The 20,894-nt window shown below is 38.3% G+C and overlaps 2 protein-coding genes and 1 long non-coding RNA gene across 10 annotated transcripts in view; 2 read left to right on the top strand and 1 right to left on the bottom strand.

Moving 5' to 3' along the window:
• The window catches only part of lingo3a (leucine rich repeat and Ig domain containing 3a), a 39,928-nt gene extending 35,781 nt beyond the window's left edge, over nucleotides 1-4,147 (top strand). For all 6 annotated transcript variants that reach the window (XM_048183019.1, XM_048183017.1, XM_048183018.1 and 3 more), the window contains one exon: nucleotides 540-4,147. In XM_048183019.1, coding sequence (XP_048038976.1) covers nucleotides 584-2,401 — 1,818 coding nt within the window. In that variant the 5' untranslated portion in view covers nucleotides 540-583 and the 3' untranslated portion in view covers nucleotides 2,402-4,147. The remainder of the gene's footprint in view (nucleotides 1-539) is intronic.
• A 986-nt stretch (nucleotides 4,148-5,133) lies between these two features.
• Nucleotides 5,134-20,109, top strand: LOC125263793. Of its 2 annotated transcripts, none has more exons than XR_007183899.1 (3): nucleotides 5,134-5,383; nucleotides 14,101-14,228; nucleotides 19,940-20,109. It is a non-coding gene; the product is annotated as an uncharacterized LOC125263793 (long non-coding RNA). The 2 variants fall into 2 exon arrangements; XR_007183898.1 differs by lacking the exon at nucleotides 5,134-5,383 and adding an exon at nucleotides 9,694-9,822.
• Nucleotides 9,812-20,061, bottom strand: nfil3-4 (nuclear factor, interleukin 3 regulated, member 4). Of its 2 annotated transcripts, none has more exons than XM_048183013.1 (2): nucleotides 19,932-20,061; nucleotides 9,812-12,507 (listed from the first exon to the last, which is right to left on the bottom strand). In XM_048183013.1, exon 2 carries the CDS (start codon nucleotides 12,378-12,380, stop codon nucleotides 11,595-11,597), a length of 786 nt encoding a protein of 261 aa, XP_048038970.1. In that variant the 5' UTR covers nucleotides 12,381-12,507; nucleotides 19,932-20,061; the 3' UTR covers nucleotides 9,812-11,594. The 2 variants fall into 2 exon arrangements, with proteins under 2 accessions (XP_048038970.1, XP_048038971.1); XM_048183014.1 differs by lacking the exon at nucleotides 19,932-20,061 and adding an exon at nucleotides 12,650-12,803.
• Nucleotides 20,110-20,894: the final 785 nt, after the last annotated feature.

The following is a 20,894-nucleotide window of genomic DNA, read 5'->3' as shown; positions in this document are numbered from 1 at the left end:
TTTCTGTTTCATATTGCATTTAAACTTAACCACTTGATGTTTCAGTTTAAACTGCCACATAATATTACAGTATAAAGGCCTGTTCTCAGCCAAATCTATAAAAATGGAACAACATCATCATCCAACTTGTTGTTATATGTGAACACAATGTTAGATGGGGTGAATGAAAATGCAAATTCACTCCCTGACAGTAGATGGTGCTTATAGAAAAGCAGAAATACCCCAGTTACCCCTGTATGCAAAGTAAGCCTTATTCATTTAATTAAGAGTTTAAATTCATTAAAATGGCAGTTTTACTGCTTGTAAAGACACTAACTTGACTGCAAAATTGTTTATCTGTACTGGTCTGAAAATGTGTTGCATCTAGCACCACTTCGGTCTACGTTTACGGACAACTTTAGAAATAGTTATACATGCTCAAACATAAATGTTGGTGAGTAATGGATTGGCTTATTTTATGGTGCTGTAGAAGTGATTATAGCTGAGAGTTGCAAAAGTCATGATTAATGAATACCTGTTTTTTGTGTTCTTGTCTCTAGGTGTGAGGTGCAGTGATTCAGCCCCTGTAAGGTAGGGAAGGGGCATGGCGGGTTGTCCATGCCTGAGCTTACCGGGGCTGCTTGTGCTCCTAATCGCTGCATCCATAACACATGGTCAGAGCTGCCCACAGCGCTGTGACTGTATCTCGTATCAGAGAGCTGTGATGTGCCAGAACAAGCGCCTGGGATCTATTCCTGCAGGCATCCCGGCTGACACACGGCTGCTGGATCTGAGCTGCAACAGTTTGCGCTGGGTGGAATACAATGAATTGTCGACTCTCTCGAGACTTGAGGAGCTAGACTTGAGTGAGAATCTCATCAGTGTATTGGAGCCTAACGCCTTCTCCAGCTTGCTTAATCTTAGAGTGTTGCGTCTTCGAGCCAACCAGCTTAAACTCGTGCCCATGGGTGCCTTTTCTCGTCTCAGCAACCTCACCACCCTGGACCTAAGTGGGAATAAACTGGTCATCTTATTAGACTTCACCTTCCAGGATTTGAGGAACCTCCGCAACTTGGAAGTTGGTGATAATGACCTGGTGTACATTTCAAACAAGGCTTTCCTGGGATTGGTGGGACTCCGGGAGCTAACCATCGAGAGGTGCAATCTGACTTCTATAACTGGACAGTCTCTTTCCTACCTTCGAGGCTTGGTGACTCTTCGATTACGCTACCTCAGTATCGCTTCATTGGAAGAGCAGAACTTCCGCAAACTAGGTGGACTGCGGGGACTTGAGATTGACCATTGGCCCTTCCTTGAGTATATTTCTCCGCACAGCTTCCAAGGCCTCAACCTTTCTTGGCTCTCGATTACCAACACCAACATTTCCACCGTGCCTACGGGTGCTCTTCGCAACCTAATTCACTTGGCTAGCCTCAATTTGTCTTACAACCCCATCTCGGTTCTCGAGTCCTGGGCCTTACGGGACCTTGTCCGTTTGAAAGAACTGCACCTAGTTGGTACCAACCTGATATCAGTGCAGCCCTATGGTCTTGGAGGCCTGCAACAGATACGACTGCTCAACTTGTCAAACAATGGGTTGGTGACCTTGGAGGAGGGATCCTTCCACTCGGTCAATACGCTGGAGACACTGCGTGTAGATGGCAACCCTTTGTCCTGTGACTGCCGCCTACTGTGGATCCTGCAGCGCCGTAAGACCCTCAACTTCAACGGAAAGTCGCCCGTTTGCGCCACACCCTTGGAAGTGCGAGGAAAAGCACTTAGTACCTTTTCGGACTCTGCGCTCTTTGACCACTTCACCTGTCAGAGGCCCAAAATTCGTAACCGCAAGCTGCAACAACTGACGGCACGTGAAGGCCAGGTAGTGTCGTTTATATGTAGAGCGGAAGGAGACCCAACTCCGGTCATCTTTTGGATTTCACCTCAACGCCGACGTATCACCACCAAGAGTACTGGGAGAGTCATTGTCCTGCCTGAAGGTACGTTGGAGATCCGTTATGCCCAAGTAACAGACAGCGGCACTTACATCTGCATAGCAAGCAATGCTGGTGGCAACGATACCTACTTTGCCACCCTCACAGTCAGTGGATTGCCACTGGATGGTGCTTTGGCAGCGAATCGCACCTACTACGTGGGTGATCTTAATGACACTAACTTAAACGACACACGTGTCTTCCTGAAGTTCACATTGGACCTCAAGACCATCCTGGTGTCCACAGCAATGGGTTGTATTATGTTTTTGGGTGTCGTGCTTTTCTGTTTCATTCTCTTGTTTGTGTGGAGCCGAGGACGAGGACAACACAAGAACAATTTCTCAGTAGAGTATTCATTCAGAAAGGTAGATGGACCTGCTGCCAGCGGGGGTCAAGGAGGAGCACGAAAGTTTAACATGAAGATGATATAAAATGGACTCACAGTTTAAAGGGGTAAAGCACACTATATTGTTATTTTGAATACCAGTCCTGCATATAGCTATAGGTCCAGATTTTAAGACACAGAGGGAGTAATGTAGTTACTGAGAGGTACATTCCATCAGCAGTTATTTATAATTTAACCTTACTTTTGGTGTCTTGGGACATTTTACACATCTACATCTGCAGGGCTGGCTGGCATTAGGTACCCATTTGAACTTTCTCATGTGAGAAGGCCAAGCTTGTAGTGATGCATAATGACTATTAAAAAAATATTACCCTGTAATTTCCTATGGAATAAAAAGAAATTTCAAGTATACTGTTAATATTTTGGAGGTCATTGTGGGATTTAGTCATTTTTAATTTAGTTATAGTTATAATTATTAAATGGGTGCTTTCTGCTTGCCAAGAAATTGCCAATTCCCTCAAAAGTTAATAAAGGTACATTATTGCATTTTGCCTAAGCAATTCAAATTAAGTGCCCAATGGTTTGTAGGCATGGGCATACATTTCACACTGCCAATTAAACAAGGATTTGTTGTTGGATTAGCTTCAAATCTGAACCTGTTAACCACTGGGTTGCTAGAAGACTGTTTAAAGAATTAAAACTTTAATTATATCTTACTTAAAAAGTTGATTTTATTTGCTCTGGATAATGAGGCCTGATAATGAGTGCTCCTATATTACACTGCCACCTACTTCTGAGTCATGCCTGCATAAAGTAAACGCACACACACATACAAAGGTACTGTAGTAACAACATCAAAAGCACATTGTCTTTATAAAGCATTACATATTTATCAGCTAAACACCAATAGCCCCAGTATTTACATTGGGTTGAAGACATTTTGTATCTTATTGTATATATGGCTGTTTTGTGTGTACATTTTGGTGCCCTGTTTTAATTAATGTTAAATTAATGTGAAATACTTTTATTCAATATAACATGTTCTTAAATTAATCAAAGATGATGTGTGAAAACTCTTAAAAGGTTACTGCTTTAAAAAAAAAAAAAAAATCTGAGCATTTTATTACTGGTGACCATATACCTTATGTCTTTATGCCTCTTCTATGTAAAGTGTGTAAAAGGGAATGTCTCCTCATGAATTGTTTCATGTTCATTTGCATGAGTATACAAGTACAAAGCAGGAAACCGAATACAAAGATAGCTTTTTGTGCACAAGTCACTGATCCTTTGATTTGTTATGGAGTTCTTTTGCTTATATTGTCTGTTTATAAATGAGGCGTTGGACACTAAATTTTCCCTGCTCAAGTGCTGCCGCTTAAAATGAAACAGGAAGGCACTTTACAAAGCTGTTCTGCTGCCCCCTAATGTTAAAATATGACATATATGTTTAAAGAACACAGGGTATCAGGCTCAACCTTACTGCCTTCTATTGGTCAATCTCTATTTAACACAAAGTTTAAATTCATTAGATTATCAGCTCTGTTTGAGCAGATCAAATGCTCCCTTGATGTCTTATTTTAAGCAGCATTGTATGTACATTGCAAACTGCCATCATTTGTCATCAACTACTGTAAATCAAACGATAATTAAACAAAGCTTTTTGATATTTTTGTAAAAAGAAAAAAAGTCATTTTACAGTTTTATTTAATGAAAAAAAAGGGGATCCACAACATTTTTATGTTCTAGATAGTTTTATTCTTAAATATGTTAAGAATATTGTTCTTATATTGTACTACTGACAAATATGCTGTTTATAAAAGCATGTATCTAAGTACCTGTGTTGGAATTACTTCTTTTTCTGATTCTTTGTCTATATCATAAGCAAGGTTATAAATGAATCTTTTTTTTTTCTTTTTCTAATTTATGTAGTCTAATGAAAATATCTCAAAAGACAGATAAAGGTTCTCAAATTTTTTTTTTTTTTTTTTTTTTTTTTTTTACATTTTCTCAGATGTGAAGAGGAAGTTCAAAATAAACTTTTCACAGCAATTTTTGATAAAACTGACATGCTAAACTAATGTTTGATGCTTTCATTTTTAAAACCAGCACAATAAATCAGAGGGGAATAGCCGTGTAATTGTCTTCAGGTTAACAACCAACTTACAAACCACCAGCCCTGATTCTCTAAAAAGTGTGACTATTTTTGCCTAAAAACTTTCAATAAGGACAGCCTTGTCAGCATACTTCAATTCGGTCCTACAAACTTGGAATAAAATGACATGACAAGTGAGCAATTGTTGGCCATAAGCATCTGGTATAGTCATCTCAAGCATGTCTGCACAAGAAAATGTCAATTATTTTTTTCTACTGTACCATCTGCTTTCTAAAACAAAACCACACAAAACAAAGTTGTTTACTGCAGGACTCAAAAAGCACAGGCATGAAGGCAAATAATGATTATATATATATATATATATATATATATATATATATATATATATATATATATATATATATATAAACATTCAAAACAAGTAAAATTTTATGTTCCTGGAGCCCCCCGAGTACTACACAATTTGCATGTCTTCTTAAACACACTTGACTCAAGGTTCGTTTACACAATTTAAACGATGTACCAAAAAATTATTTATTTATTTATTTATTTTGTCTATGACAATATTGTCAAAAAGATGCATGTTCATCTCAAGCTTGCCACGCGAGTCCTGAAAAGTGAAACCAAAGCGTCTCGATCGTCCCCAGCTGGCGGGATGCAGTATAGGTCATAAACCCCGCCCTCTCCATGTATTCTAATGGGACGTTAGACAAACAATTTAATTACGCTTCAAATATTTTTTTTTACAAAAAACTGTTTCTGTTGTTTTAGGCAGTTTTTTATCACGCTGGTGTTAGTTCAAGTGTTCGTTCTTTAAAAAAGTTTGGTTTTAGTTAGTTATTTGATGCTATAGAAACGGACGTTTTACGTCATGATTGACAGCTGAGTTTGACAGCTTCTCTGAGTGAAGTAGTCACTGAGGTGCCAACGGACTTTTTTCTGGATCTTCACAAGGTGACTGGAGTTTTAATTTTAATTTCTACATTTCCATAACTGTTTATTTCATAAAGACTACACGCCTGCGCACATACGCATTCTTTTACAGAGCACTCGCGCCAAACGCACATGCGACTAAACACGTTATATGCATGTGCATGCCATCACCTTTTCCACAGGTTTGCGTTTATGTAGTTTACACAGAAATGATAACAGTACCTTTTTCAAAAACTTGCACTTTGAAATCCGTTTTCAAACATTTGCGTTTTTAGGCCTCCAAAATGCTGTTGTCATGTTAATGAACGGCAAAAAACGCATAAAGTTGTCCGTTTTTTTGTGTTGAAAACGGTATCCTGTAAGCGGCCCCTCAAAAACCTGAAATTGGTGTGTCAGACAAAGTAGACATGCAATATTTGCAGTGCAGTTACACACCAAGCCGACGGTCGGCCGTCAGACAGTTTTTCTTCATCGGCCGACTAAGTTTTCTCAGTGTGTTCCGCACCGTCGGCTGCAGTTGGTCCTCGTCTGCTTTTTTTGGCCATCTGATCATTCTGATTGGCTGTTCAGATAGAAAGGCATTTCATCTCACGCAGGCGCAGAACTGACGTGCTACTTAGCCGTCGGCTGTTTAGCTTTGGCTTGGTGTGTCAGGGCAACTTTGGATACAGACGCTGCCGACGTGAGCCAACCCCGCAGTCTGCTTTCGTAGCCACTAGTTCGTCTGCGTCAGCTTTGTGTGTTTTGCCTTCAGTGTGTTCCGCACCGTCGGCTTAAGGCCAGAACACACCAAGCTGACGCCGACGAACTAGTGGCGACGAAAGCAGACTGCGGGGTTGGCTCACGTCGGCAGCGTCTGTGTCCAAAGTTGCCCTGACACACCAAGCCAAAGCTAAACAGCCGACGGCCAAGCAGCACGTCAGTTCTGCGCCTGCGTGATATGAAATGCCTTTCCGAAACAGCAGGCGGCAGTAGCTGAACAGCCAATCAGAATGATCAGATGGCCCGACGAGCTCCAGCGCCGATTCAACATTTCGAATCGGCCAAAAAAAGGCCGACGAGGACCAACTTCAGCCGACGGTGCAGAACACACTGAGAAAACTTAGTCGGCCGACGAAGAAAAACTGCCCGACGGCCGACCGTCGGCTTGGTGTGTTCCTGCCTTTAAGTTGGTCCTCGTCTGCTTTTTTCAGCCGATTCGACATGTTGAATTGGCGTCGGAGCTCGTCGGGCCATCTGATCATTCTGATTGGCTGTTCAGCTACTGCCACCTGCTGGTACGGAAAGGCATTTAATCTTACGCAGGCGCAGAACTGACGTGCTACTTGGCCGTCGGCTGTCGAGTGTTGGTTTGGTGTGTCAGGGCAACTTTGGACCCAGGCGCTGCCGACGTGAGCCAACCCCACAGTCTGCTTTCATCTCCACTAGTTCGTCAGCGTCGGCTTGGTGTGTTCCTGCCTTTAGGGGGCTCCAGGAACATAGTGGAGAACCACTGGATTAAATAAATGATATTGTCTCTAAATTAGTGACATAAATTTAGGCAATATCACACTGGTTGTGATTCTCACACAACAACCCTCTTATTTATATAGTATAGGCCTATCTAAAGTAAATAAATGTAATCATAACACAAAATAAGAGTGATCTGATGTCTTAATGATGTTGTAGATTTAGTTGTGTGTGGCCAGGAATTTTGTACTTAACAGTCTATAAATAAAATGAAAAAAGAGAAGTGTCATGTTTCACTTTCACACCAAAGATGCAAGATCTGTCTATGCAATATTAATATGCATTTACCCATTATGGAGATTAGCACATTGTACAAAAAAAGATAATGCAGGTCTCTGTGCAGCTATTATTCTGTGTGTTTATTAGGTGTACTACACATCTGTACTTTGCAACTGATTGATTTGTTATGGAAGGACTGATCCATTATTATGCCTACAAAATGTCTAGTAGTTGTATCTGATATTCATATTCATGCAATACATTTGTTCTTTTGCTAACCTACTGTATGATGTAATTGCACAAAGAGTGTGCTTATGGCGGGCAGTGACTCAAACTGAAAGAAAAATGTGTGATTGATGAATCATGGCTGTCATTAAGGAAAGATGTTTAAGAATACAGTGTATATTTCTTTAAGCAATCTTATCTTCTGTTAGAGCTAGCATTGGTAGGCTAAGTTTATATAAATCAGCTTGTGGATAAAATATATAAATGACACTCTTTTTATATCTTTTGGTGAATGGCAGAAAAGAGGTGACAGAGTAGGTCTAAACACTGAAATATGGATTTAAGATGAATTGTTTTAATATATGAGAAGAAAGACTGTTGAGTGCTACAAGAGACAATTGTCAATTGACAGCAGCATTGTTATTTAGGAAACTGGTCGCCATTGACAAATATAGCAGTTATTATACAAAAATATTTGACCGCAGAATGCTGGGATTGACTAGTCAGAATCCAAAATTATAAAGCTGTGCCACGTAATTTGTTAATGATTAGTTCACTTTCAAATAAAATTTTCCTGATAATTACTCATCCCCAGGTCATCCAAGATGTTCATGTCTTTCTTTCTTCAGTCAAAAAGAAATTAAGGTTTTTGATGAAAACATTCCAGGATTATTCTCCTTATTGTGGACTTCAATGGCCTCCAAACGGTTGAAGGTCAAAATTACAGTTTCAGTGCATCTTAAAAAACTGTACGCTGTACTTCCTATGCCTTCCCTATTCTACTTACGGAAAAAAAGGAACTGGCGCCACGTTCGTTCCGTAAGTAGAATAGGGAAGGCGTAGGACATTAAGTGTAAGCTTTTTGAAGAATACGAAAGTGCGGTTTTGGAGGAAGCACTTGGAAGGCGATCATTTGTTTATATAAAGCATATACTTTTACATTTTTTTTTGAAAATGACCGATCGTTTCCCTAGATGAGACCCTTATTCCTCGTCTGGTATCGTTTAAAGCCCTTTGAAGCTGCACTGAAACTGTCATTTTGACCTTCAACCGTTTGGAGGCCATTGAAGTCCACTATAAGGAGAATAATCCTGGAATGTTTTCATCAAAAACCTTAATTTCTTTTCGACTGAAGAAAGAAGGACATGGACATCTTGGATGACATGGGGGTGAGTAAATTATCAGGAAAATTGTATTTGAAAGTGAACTAATCCTTTAGGATTAGCAAGTCTGCTAGCTTGTAGCTTATGCTAGCCTCATCTGTACGAGGTACTGTTGGGTCAAGGAGCTGTCTAAAATAGATTTTCAACAATGATAAATGCATGAAAACAATTAGATCCTGTACTCTTGCAACTGAATTAATTTGCTCTAGAGGATGTGGTTCAAAGATGTAAAAGACAATATACTTTTAACTTCCTATTTCTTCATTGTACTTCTCTCCCTTCATCTCTCAGGTGGTTAGAGCATAAAAAAGGAAATGAAGAACTTTTAACAGTAAAGTGAAAGTGAAGTGTATGCAAATCCAGTTTTAAACAACAAAAATGCTAAAAACTACTTTGGTTCATGAAGAAATGCCATAGTTATGCAAGATTACTTTGTGTCAGGCTTGTTATGCAAGTCACTGAATCACTTGCTTGCTTTGGTGGTAACAATCGGATTGTTGCTGCTTGCTCTCCTCACCTTGTGCAGTGTGTTTGCGGCGTATATCCTGTAGACAACGCGACTGATCATTAACGGTGACTCATTAGTGCTGAGAAACCCCCTCTCCACCTTTCCCACCCCTACACGCCACTGAAACTTTGTTTGCAGCCCCCCTTTCACACTCTTTAACCGCAGCAGCCCCTGTGAAGTCCTTCAGCCTGTCACCAGAAGCAAGCAGCACAACTCACATACACCTTGTCTCACCGCCGTAAGGAAAAGCATCAAGATAAAAGTAATTCTCAAAGTGTATTATAATAATTTATTTTGTGTTCAGTGCTTTAACATGACTGAACTGTGCTATGTTGCTTACAATAAATAAATGAAGTCAAAAAGCCGAGATTTTCATTTGCACTTTATTGTAAAAATGAAAAAAACTCTGAAGATCTTACATCTTAATGCAACATGACAAAATGTATAAAATATGAATCTTTGTAAAAATGTGTAAAAAAAAAAAACTGTACTGCTCCTGTAGCTCAACTATTAGCACAACACTATGTCTGCTCTTTAATCACTCTCGCAGTACTTTGATGTCATACACTGATCAATCTGGGGTGAGTTTCCCGAAAGCATCGTTAGTGAACCATGGTCGTTAGTCCCATTGAACTCTATTGGTAACGACGGAACTTGCGACCATAGTTCGCTTTGGGAAACGCACCCCTGTGCAGTGCCTTTTCAAGTCAAACAGACCCATTCTTACAAGCTGTAATCACAAGCTCTACAAGGATGTGAATGCCCTTTACAAGCTGAAATCTTGTAATTACGGTAATTGCAACATGGACTGAATGCACCTTAAGAGAAGACTTAAGGTAATCCATTTTTGAACTAGACTAATCATTATTTTGACTGTATGTCTTTCTATATTCAATATTTCATTATTGAGTTGTAAACCTAAAATAGCATATAAGCAAAAGTGATTTACATTCATAAACTGTATTTCTAAATGAAAATGAGCTGGTCAGTCAGTGACACATGGTTTTAGATATCCTCCTTCCATGGTTTGTCAGCCACTGTTGTTGCTAACATGGCTAATGCAGTTAGCATGCCGATGCTAACTGCATTAGCCATTTTGTCATTCAAGAATGTACCAAAAAATAAAAAGAATACATTATAGACAAAACAAAGTTTGTAAATTATTTTATAAAATGAAGATCGGTCTTCAAGCGCTTACCAGGAACTTAGCATGTCATTTGAATAAAGCGGCTGAAAAGAAAAAAGAAGACTGATAAGATTTTATAAGCAAGTTCAAATGTGTTGCAAGGCTATCAAAAAGGCTCTTAGCAGCCCCTGTGCATGTTTTAACATCAACAGAAACAAAATGCCTGAGATTTGGAAGTTGGTTTTGTTGGTCAGTCAGTCTATGTTTGAGGAATTTGTCTCTAAAAGATAACAATGATCATGCATTAGTCTAAAATTATACGTTATAAATCAAACAAAAGAGTTACGGCATCATCAAAGATCAGCGCTTTATAATTCCAAGTCTTTCAAAATTATACATAATGTATTGTGTATTGAAAAATTACATGAAATTGAATTAAGGCTAGTTTACAGCAGGTATATTGTGCAAAGGCACTGTATGTTCATGTGTAGCACTGGTTCATATGCAGTTTAAACTAAAACAAGAACTCAAAACATGTTAAAAGGTATGATGACAAAAATTACAGGCCACATACTGTGTGATGACAACTTTGTGTAGCAAGCAAGCAACTGTTTTGGATGTCACAGATGACCATAGTTTGTGCATGAACACCTTTCCAAAAACAGGAGCCATATCAAAAAAAGTCTCATGACTGAGATGTCACATGACACAGCCAGCGGCACAACAAAATGAAAAGTGAAATAAAAAACAAAACAAACATGCAGCCTTCACCAGAACAATTAAAGGATTCCAGAAAGATCCTCTTAGCTCCCCCTTTCAGACTGTTTGAGGTGTGGTGGGTTTCCCTAAAATTTACATGCATCTGATTGGTGGTTAACCAAATACTTTAGGCCACTCAGAAACATATATCGATGTTCCCAAAGAAATTGCAAATGGATGCTATCAGCATCAGATCCAACCTCTTTGAGATCCAACCCCACCCCCACCCCAACATGAACATTACAACATTTCTGTTGTAATATGGAATGCATAAAATGATAAAATTCATATTTTGAATGCAACGTAACTCGCTTAAAGCATCTGTCAAATGCGAAAATGCCAACGTGACATCAAAGCTGTAGGCTCAAAATGACTCCGGTTTGAGTCTGACCTGGGTCAAGTCCTGATCCTATTCTCCTTCTTTCATCTCTACTTTCCTGTCTATGCTAAAGGTAAAAAAGAGGTGGAACATTTCAAGTACTAAAAAACGTGAGTCATTATCCCAGTTCAAGTTGGCCTCTTTCCACCTCAGTACTGGAAATACTGACTCTTCAAAATGAATTTCGGAAACTTTATCTGTATGTCTGACCTTTTGATCAAAGAAATATTTCTTATATCAAATGGTTTACAACAAACTTCCTGGAAAATAGCCAAGTTTAAATACCACAAATGTGGTAATTAAGGATGACTCATATCTGCTGAGTCATTTTAGACAGTTTGATTTCAATCTGAAATGTATGCAGGAATAGGAGATGTAGATTTAGTTCCATTGTCTTTGCGCTGTGAGTTTTGCGACTTCAGTCTTAGTTTATGGGGCAGGGCAGTGCTGGAATCCGCCGGCACTTGCTGCTCCCCCTCGTCGTCCGACAAGATCCTCTGACTCCCTGGCTGGAGCAGGGGCCGTCCTGCCCAAGGTGCTGTTGCTGGGGTGAGGTGTGGTGAAAAGAGTAAAGGTGCGGCTGTATGAGAATGGAGGGTGGGGAAGTCTAGGAAGTACGGTTGATTTCTTCTCATGGCCATAGGCTGCGTGGGAAGGAATGCCGACCCAGGGTGGGTACCCAGACAGACGGGTGCTTGTTGGTTCCCCAAAAGATTGGAAGCCTCTCTCTCTTGCCTTCTACCCCAGTAGAGATCTTTGTCTGGGCAAGAAACCAGGGGTTGTGGGGCCAAAGAGTGAAGCTGAGATAGAGCCCTTTGAGATGAAGAGAAGGGGGCTCCAGAGTTGAGCAAACCATACCGAAGCTTTAGAGTCAACAGCTCAGCTCGTAGACGGGCATTTTCCTCGCTTAATGAAACCAAACGAGTCTCCAATACGTAGTCATTGACCCTTCGCTTCTCTCGCGAGCGCTTCGCCGCTTCGTTGTTCTTGCGCCGTTTCTCCCAGTAAGTCGCATCTTTCTTTTCCTCGGGGATGAACTCCCGTTTGCGACGCAATCCCAGACCTCTCAAGGAGGTCTCTTCAGCCTCTTCATCAGGTTCCCACCTCATCTGTGAGAAAGCAGACTCCATTTTCACCGGGTAGGAACTTTCTGATTGGTTTCACGCAAGATGCACCTGCTCTCTTTCTGTATGTGGTGTCTGGAGTTAGTCAGATGTTAGACCCACTTCTCAGTCATGCTGTCACCAGGAGCTTTACCTATGACAAAAGAGCAGAGTTATTTCCTTTGCAGGTGGTCTTACTGGTTCATTTATGTGTCAGATTACAGTCATTGATACAATCTGCAATAGGTTATGAGTGTCATAGCAAATCAATTTCTGTTAAACGTCTTGACCTTTACCTGCTAGAGACCAGTTTGGTTACAGGTGCCACACAGCTGAAACTGTGTAATGTTTTTGTCAGTAGGGTTGTAGATGAGGTAATAAGACAAAAAAATCCCCTTGTGGTGATTGTTGTTGTTGTTGTTGTTGCAGTTGCGCTAGTCAGTTGACTAGCTAATTTAAAATTAACAATTGTTGCAGATTATTACTAATACCTGTAGAAACATCAAAGTCTATGTCAAGGACTTTCAGTTTCAGCTCTCTGCCTATTAGCAATTGCAATACCATTGTCAGTTCAAACACATTCAACACATGAGCAATGCTAATACCAACAGGCTGATTATGAAGTGACTATGAAGTGTTGGGGGCGTGTGCAGCATCCAGGACATGAGTGTGACCACTGGGGTGATTCAGACAAGATCGGAACCTGAGACTTCCCACTGAGGGTTCCAAGAACCCACACACTGTCTGATAAGCCGTCATTTTGTGGGTTACCAGTGGAAGAATGATTTATTGTGAAGGACAGAGAGATATAGTGAGAACAAATGCCATGCTAACAACTGTACATTAGATCTAAGACCTAGCCCTACTTCCCCTCTGATGTCATTAACACATTGTATTGGCGCTATGCCGATAATGTTAATTTTAGCTTCCTTTCCAGACAAAAGGTCAGATAAAACATAATTTTCTTCCACTCAATCATATGGGTCTTTTAATTAGTTTATTTAGTTTTCTAAATACTTCTTGTAGTCACATTTACAAATGTCTGAATGTCACTGCATTAGATAACTCAATATCAAAGCAAGTGTCATACGCAAACAAAATGATTTGTGGATATATTAAGCACAAATTTCTGACTTGTATTATTTTTTTTATCATTTATTTTATTTTTTTTAAAACAGAAACCCCAAAATGTGAACTTTAATTAGTGTATTGATTATTTAATAACATAGAACCTAACAACCTTTTGTGAGAAGTTTAACTTAAAACTTTTATGTGCTATATTTATTTAAAATTAAATGCTACTTAATTTGATATATGCCTGTCAGTGTTATTTTAGTATCATTGAGATACTATTATAGTTTTTATTAATATTTTGAATGAGTTTTTTATATTTTCGATTTTGTAAATGTTTGCTATTTTTATTAGATTTTTTTTTTTTTTTAAATGTCTATATAGCTTGTATTCATTTTTTATTATTTTTATTTCATTTTTAGTTTCAGTTTTAGTTATCTTAGTAGCCTACATCAAGTTTTTTTATGGTTTATATATTTAGTTAACCATATTAACCCTGCTATATGTAATGCCAAATTCATACCTTAACAGTTTCAATAATTTTGGATCCACAGAATGCATATTATCAAAATCTCAACAGTAGCATGAGAGTATGCGCAGATCTTCTAGTCTTGTGCACCTTGCGTTTTGTACAGCTAACCCCACGCTCACTGTGGTTTCTTTTTTCTCTCCTCAGAACCTTTCTCCAAGTTAACAGAGTGTGTGAGTTTTCATGTAGGCTAACCACATCCTGTTCATCCCTTTCTTTCATCTGCTCTGCCTTTTTATGAGCTTGGAATCTGGGCTTCAGAGCGTGACAGCGAGGTACGTGTATGCTCACCACAGAGCAAAAAAAACAAAACAAAAAAACAGACTGTTAGGCCAAGCCACGAGCCAATGAAACATTGCGTGTTTGTTGAACGCAGCGCAAGCAGTGCATTGTCTTGGTGTGGAGGATATGAATTGTGGATGCTCGCTCATACCACAGCTATGAGACCAAGCCTGCAATGTGGTGCTACGCTGACCAGTATTAGCGTGTGTATTTGTGCACAGTAATTTAGCTTTACTATAGTGTAAAAACAGATTTGCAGGTCATTTGCAGATTTGAAAGCGATAGGCTAGATTTGTATTAGGCTACCAGAAGGAAATACCAGTCCTTCAAGGAAAAAAAGGAATAGTGCTTATAAGTTTAAAATTTTGATGGAGAACCAGAACTGCTTTGTCTTCGTCATCACATTCACAATTAATTCTGTGCCCATTACACAACAGATCGGCGTCAGGGGGTCACACGTTACACAACCTTTCAACACGAGGAATCGCTGACAACTCTAACGGGTCTATAAACAACCAAACACGCGAGAAATGATACAGGAAATAAGATCACAAGTGAGACAGGAGTTCTCGCGCAAGACTGGATTTATTCCTGTCAAAAATGGTAGCCTGCAAGAAGCTTGCAATCCAAGTTGTCGGTGCTTCCCTTGCCCTGTATTTTAGCTCTCATTGGCTGTAGGTCATCACAGATGTAATTTCTAGTCAAGACACATTTCACACTGCATGACTCGGAGTCGCAGAAAGGTCCATATTTTTAGCATTGAGCATATTTAGCTTGCTGTTGTTATTGTCACTCGCATATGAAAGCACCGATTGCCTCAGATTTTGTCGCATTTATCTGCGATTTCCATTAAACTGTCAACGAGTGAAAATCAGGGCTAAAATCGTAGCAGCATTGTCATCTTACACATTAAAGAATGAATAGCATTAATATATGCTCAAAATCATGTACACTCTCAAAATCAAGTTATACAAGCCCAATAAAGTGTATTTATTTTACATGAGGAGGGTCGAGGGAGAAATGTTGGGATTACATGATCAGTTAAATACTGTTTGTTTTACCTTGGTAAACACCCCTGCATTTTCGCTTGCACTAGAAATTAGATGTTAGTCTAAGTCCAGGACAACTGAGCACATCTTTAAATAGATGCCAATGCAAGAAAGAAAAGATCAATGGAAAGTTGGTATTCAAATAGAGTTCTCCAGGGATGACATTTTTGTAAATTGATTTAAAACCTGGAAACGAGTTAGCATTTAGCGCTTCCAGTTTCATCATCTTAAATTCTTGAATGGGTTTTGGGTTAAATGTCTGAAATAAGGTCTGTGGTCAACACAAGCTCAAGATTTCACGTTTTATTCTACAACATTAAGTTTCTGACAACCCTTTAAGTCTTTATTTATCAAGACATCAGTAATACCCCCTTGTTTACATGTCTTGAAAAAGGCTAAGAAGTGGCTAAATGGGACTATAGAGGTTTTCAGGAATATTAAACATCATCAGCCGAAGCGGTAAACTCAACTACTCACTAGTTCGCTTTTATAAACTATTATAACTTGAACTTTCAGGGAAAATGTTTGATAAATAAAGACTTAAAGAGTTGTCAGAAGCTTAATGATATGACGTTGAAGTAATGCGACCACAGTGTTGTTCGTTTATAGCTTACCTTTAGATTTTTAATTCTGCTGATTGTATTTCAAAATTCATAAAAGTTGTGTGATTTGTGAAGATTATCATGATGAACGAAAACTAATGGAAAAATACTTTTTTTAAACCCTAACCCTGACCAGGGTGATGCTAACTTCTGAGGTTAGCCTGCAAAAATACGTCATCAGTGCTCTACAGATAGAAAGTTCGTCCATCACTTTTCAGTATGCAAATATTATATTGTCATCATTGTCGGTTAGATTTTGAAAGCCAAACGTTGTTTATACATATTATATAATGCATCAGAATGCTACATAATTTTATAGATGTAGATCCTTGATATGTAAAATCAATTTTAGCCTTCAGCAAATTCTCTTTTTCCCACTGGCCAATGGAATTCTTGCACCTAACACCAATTTAACCACTGTTAGCTTGCAAACAGGCTTTTTTTTTTAAATAATTGTGTGGGCCACAGTGGTACGCTAACCACACTGACATGCGGTTCTACTCCAAGACTAACCTAATTCTCTTTATCAGTCAACATTTCTTAGTGATGTGTCAAAATAAAAGACATTTAGGTGTTAATGTGTTGAAGGGCTGGTGGGTTTTTAGCAGTGCACTTTGAAAGTCGCTCAAATGAGCCGCTCCACATTGACAGCTTTGCTGCTCCCTTGTAAAGACATAGCATCGATTTGCAGTCTAAATTCTCACCTTGTGTTTCCGATATTTCATGTTTGGTTTCATCACTATAGTTGTACCTACTGATGACATCCAAGACATCTGTTTATAGCCAGTAATACCACCCTGTTTATTTTCAGCCAGTTACTGGAACGTGAAACTGTCGTGCATTTTACATAAGTTGCTAACTTGGCATCTTGCAGTCAGTTTCGACAAAATCTGTTTGTTGCTAAATGTCTAACAGATTTTGAAAACCATCCTCTGGGGAAATGTAAATTTGTGAAAGGCTTTGCTTGCTAATTGTGAGATGATTTTTTTGTTGTCTGCCAGCCTGCTAATGCGGACATGCACTCATAGGATAGGCTAACAGTTTAGGTGTGGTGATGGTGACACACGCTGTGTATCTAAATATACCCTCTGCCTGCTTTGTCGCTGTGCCACATACACACAGATGCATACACAAAGAGAAAGTCAAAAGTGGCTGTTCACATGCTTTCCCTCTTCCTGTGTCAAGTATACATTGAACAGAAGTTAGTCAGGAAACCTAGAAAAGCTCTTGAAATACAATATATAAACAATATATACAATACATAAACACTTCATGCATGTCTCTCTTGCCTATCACAGACCATTCAATGGTGACATACCGCAAATAGTGTGTGTGTTTGGGGGGTGGGGGGTGGGGGGGTGCATGTCCTGGGTATCTACAGTTTTTAAACCAAAGGTTACATCTGAATTTAGTTATAGTTTGCACATCAGCTACTGCTTTCAAACAACGTGAAGTACTTTAACCTGGAACTATGAATGTCTGCAAATCTGATGTGTCTTATCTTATAGTTCTCCTTTTAAATGCATTATTTTGATGCAAAAAAAGTTTTAAGATAGTAAGATGTTTGTTAAAGTAAGGTCAACACCATGTTTTTTTTGATTGTTTTTTTTTTTTTTTTTTTTTGCTTGATGGTGTGACTCCTCAAATTCAGTAGTAAGTCAAAGGACGTTTGCTTTTTTCTTTTTTTTTGTCATTACATAACACAAATTTAAGACCTTTTTAAGACCTGCACGAATAAAATTACTACCATATGAGCAATACAAGTTGTACTTAATACAAGTTCAAATAAGGTAGGGTTTGACAAAAACAAAGCGTTTTATCAAATGATAAAAATCACATTTCAGCCTTTAAACTAAGAAAAGAGATGTCAAATTGTAAATTAGGCTATTATAGTTATATTTATATATAAGTATACATTTATAATGTCTATATATAAGTATGTTTATCATATTCTTTACAAATGTGATTATCTTATTATTATCCTAAGTGAGATTTAATGAATGCACTAACTTATGTCTGATTTATCTATTGAATGAAAATGCAATTTCATTCTCTGACAGTAGGTGGCATTTATGGAACAGCAGAAACACAATTTGCCTTTTAGTAATGCAGTGAGTTTGCAGGGGTCTGATATAAACACTATAATGTGAACATTGATATAATTTATAAGCAATCGCTTGGCATAACGAATCGGTGTTTGTTGATCATGAACTTCTTTGAAAGCACGAGCCTAATGAGTGAGCAACAGCGTCGCGTTTTTACTTTGAAACCTGCGCCTTTTGAAGTCTAATATTGCTTCTTCCGATTGCTGTTTTTCTGTACTGTATTGTTTTTCCAGTGAAATAACGGTCAAAATGTCCAATGTCATTTTTGTCACCAGTAGCATTTGTTTAATGGGCATCAAATACAGCTTTCGATGACTGTAGTTGATGGTCTCAAGGCCCCCAGAGGCCTCAGGCCACAGGTCTGCACCTGTTGCTAAGTTTAGATGGAGCTTTTCAGTAACAAACTTGTAAACTTCTCCTTTTTGACAACCTATCTGTTGCTTTTTGCCCCCACCACCTGCTTCTCTTGTACATCTTTGTTTCCTGGACTATGTTTTTTTTTTTTTTATGTTTTTTCCCCCTCGGTTGTTTTGAAATAAAATGAGATGTCTACATAGAAAATAACGTATTTCTGTAAAAAAATATTTTCCATATTTTTTTTTTCCTTGAAAGTGTATTGTTGCATTGCAGATGTTCAGTGCTGTTAATTTATTCCAGTGTTATAACATTTATTTTTGTATCAGCCAATATTGTGGGGTCAAAAAATCTGAGACCACGTTGAAAATCTGGGATTCAAAATCAAATTTAAACCTATAAAAGTTTTAGGATTTCAAAATTGACATTGACATAAAATGTCTTTTTGACATAAAATTAATAATAAATATGTAAGATTCTGCATTATTTCTATTCAAATTTGTGGCCTTGATCAAGAGAAACTCCTTAGTATGGATGGTCAGATGTTTTCACTGAAGCACAAGATGATCTCAAATCATGCTGGAGAACATGATCTTCACGTTTTAGTGGAGTTCATGCATTGTTATGCTGGTAATATAATTTACAAATTAAAATTTTGTAATAAAAATGCACTGGTGTACCCCATTGTAATTTGAATGGGAATAGCAATATAATTTTTTTAGCGTTGTTTCCAGATAGAAAGGTACATAATTCAAGCTGCTGTTACATCAGAGGTGCCTTTTATGACTTTTAATGTGTTTTGCAGCAATTGTCTTTTTTAATCTTCCCTTGAAATCATTTAGATGTAATCGTCAAGATGCCACACCACACACCCTTTCAGAATTACCCACATTTACCAGCCGCACAAGATCCATCACTCATTTTTGAAGCTTTCAAAGACTGAAGCTTCCAAAAAAAAAGTACATTTACAAATGCGATTTCAAGTCAAATCCAGTCTAATCTTATATTTTCATTTTATATTTTGCATTAATTATTTAATATAACATAATATGAAATATTACTATTGTATTCAACACTATCTAAAGGGTTAAAAATTCTCCAATACTAAGAAATGCAAAAGGTTACAAACATTTACTATATTAACACAATATTGGACAGCTTAATTAATTTGTGTACTGATTTATATAATAAACTGTTTTCGTTCTGAGATTGGGAAATCTGATGCGTGCAATGCCAGTAAACCAAAGGTTACACCTGAAATGAGTTTTAGTTACGTTTAATTTTGCACATCAGTTACTGCTTTCAAACGAAATGAAGCATTTTCACTTCAGTCTGCGTATCTTGATGTGTCTTTTCTTGTAGTTCTCCTTTTAATTGCATTATTTATTGAAAAAAAGCTTTTAAGATAGCGAGATGTTTGTTAAAGTAAGGCCAACGCCATGTTTTTTTATTTTGCTTGATGGTGTGACACCTCAAATTCTGTAGTCAGTCAAAGGAAGTTTGCTTATTTTTTGTCATTACATCACACTTTCATAACTGTGTTCATAGTTGGACTGACAGACACACAAAAGTCACCCTTTTCTTACCTTCACAGCTTCTCACAGTTCCTAGAGCCTCGTCAGGTCACCCAGCGTTGACATCACTGAGGATGCTCCTCAATACTGGAACCAGCCGACTTTCCGCACATCAAACCCTTGTCTTGTCTGTGTATGACCTGAGCGTCTCATCTACCGTGCAGTGTTGATTAAACGCTCTCCTCTCTGACTCGTGGCTTTTCTTTGGTGTGAAGTGTGATTAAAAGTTAGAGGCTGCCTGTTTGCTGCTTTATGAGATCAGCCCACAAGCCCCTGTCTGTGACTACTTCTTTTAACACAAAGCTGATGGGTCTACACCATGGCCCACATGTCCCTCACATACGTGCATCAGTGGGTGGGTGTGTGTGTATTTATGAAAAAAAAAAAGGTCAGATATGGAAAACCACTCTTACTGATTGAGCTTTTCCGATGGCCAGATACTTGTCTTCTCTTACTCTTGACCAGGTCCTTGCTGTTCAACTTGATCTTCAGCCATTAACTAAAAATATGAAAGTAATAAATTGAAGATTAAGGAACCACAGAAGAGTGTGCTGTTTTGGAAAGATGTAAATACACAGCCACCTTCAAAATAAGGCACTTATCTATCTAGCCTACCCATTCTCAAGGCTGTAACCACCATATTCTCCTCCAATATTAATAAAAATAATAATGGTAAATTCTATATATATTAATAATAATGTTAAATTCATACCCCACCCCACCCCAAATTATTCTTAAATTCTTAATTTGTTCCCACCAGCTGAGAATATTTTGTAACATCATTGCTAGTTCCTACTTTCAGACGAATAACTACATAAATGTTGTTTTGATAAATCTGTTTTGCTCTTTTTTTGTGTTTTTACCACACATATAACAAAAAAATAATGTATTTTTCCTAATAATTAGAAGAACATACACAATAATAGCTGTCGTCAGATGGCAAGTGCGAGTGACTGTGGTGGCTAGTGTGCAATT

This window comes from Megalobrama amblycephala, linkage group LG2, assembly GCF_018812025.1.
Source record: "Megalobrama amblycephala isolate DHTTF-2021 linkage group LG2, ASM1881202v1, whole genome shotgun sequence".
In the NCBI taxonomy this organism is placed as follows: Eukaryota; Metazoa; Chordata; class Actinopteri; order Cypriniformes; family Xenocyprididae; genus Megalobrama; species Megalobrama amblycephala.
This window is presented reverse-complemented; position numbering and strand designations above follow the sequence as displayed.

Coding starts and splice junctions, on each gene's coding strand:
- nfil3-4 (XM_048183013.1), bottom strand. CDS start 12,380: ATGGAGTCTGCTTTCTCACAGATGAGGTGGGAACCTGATGAAGAGGCT.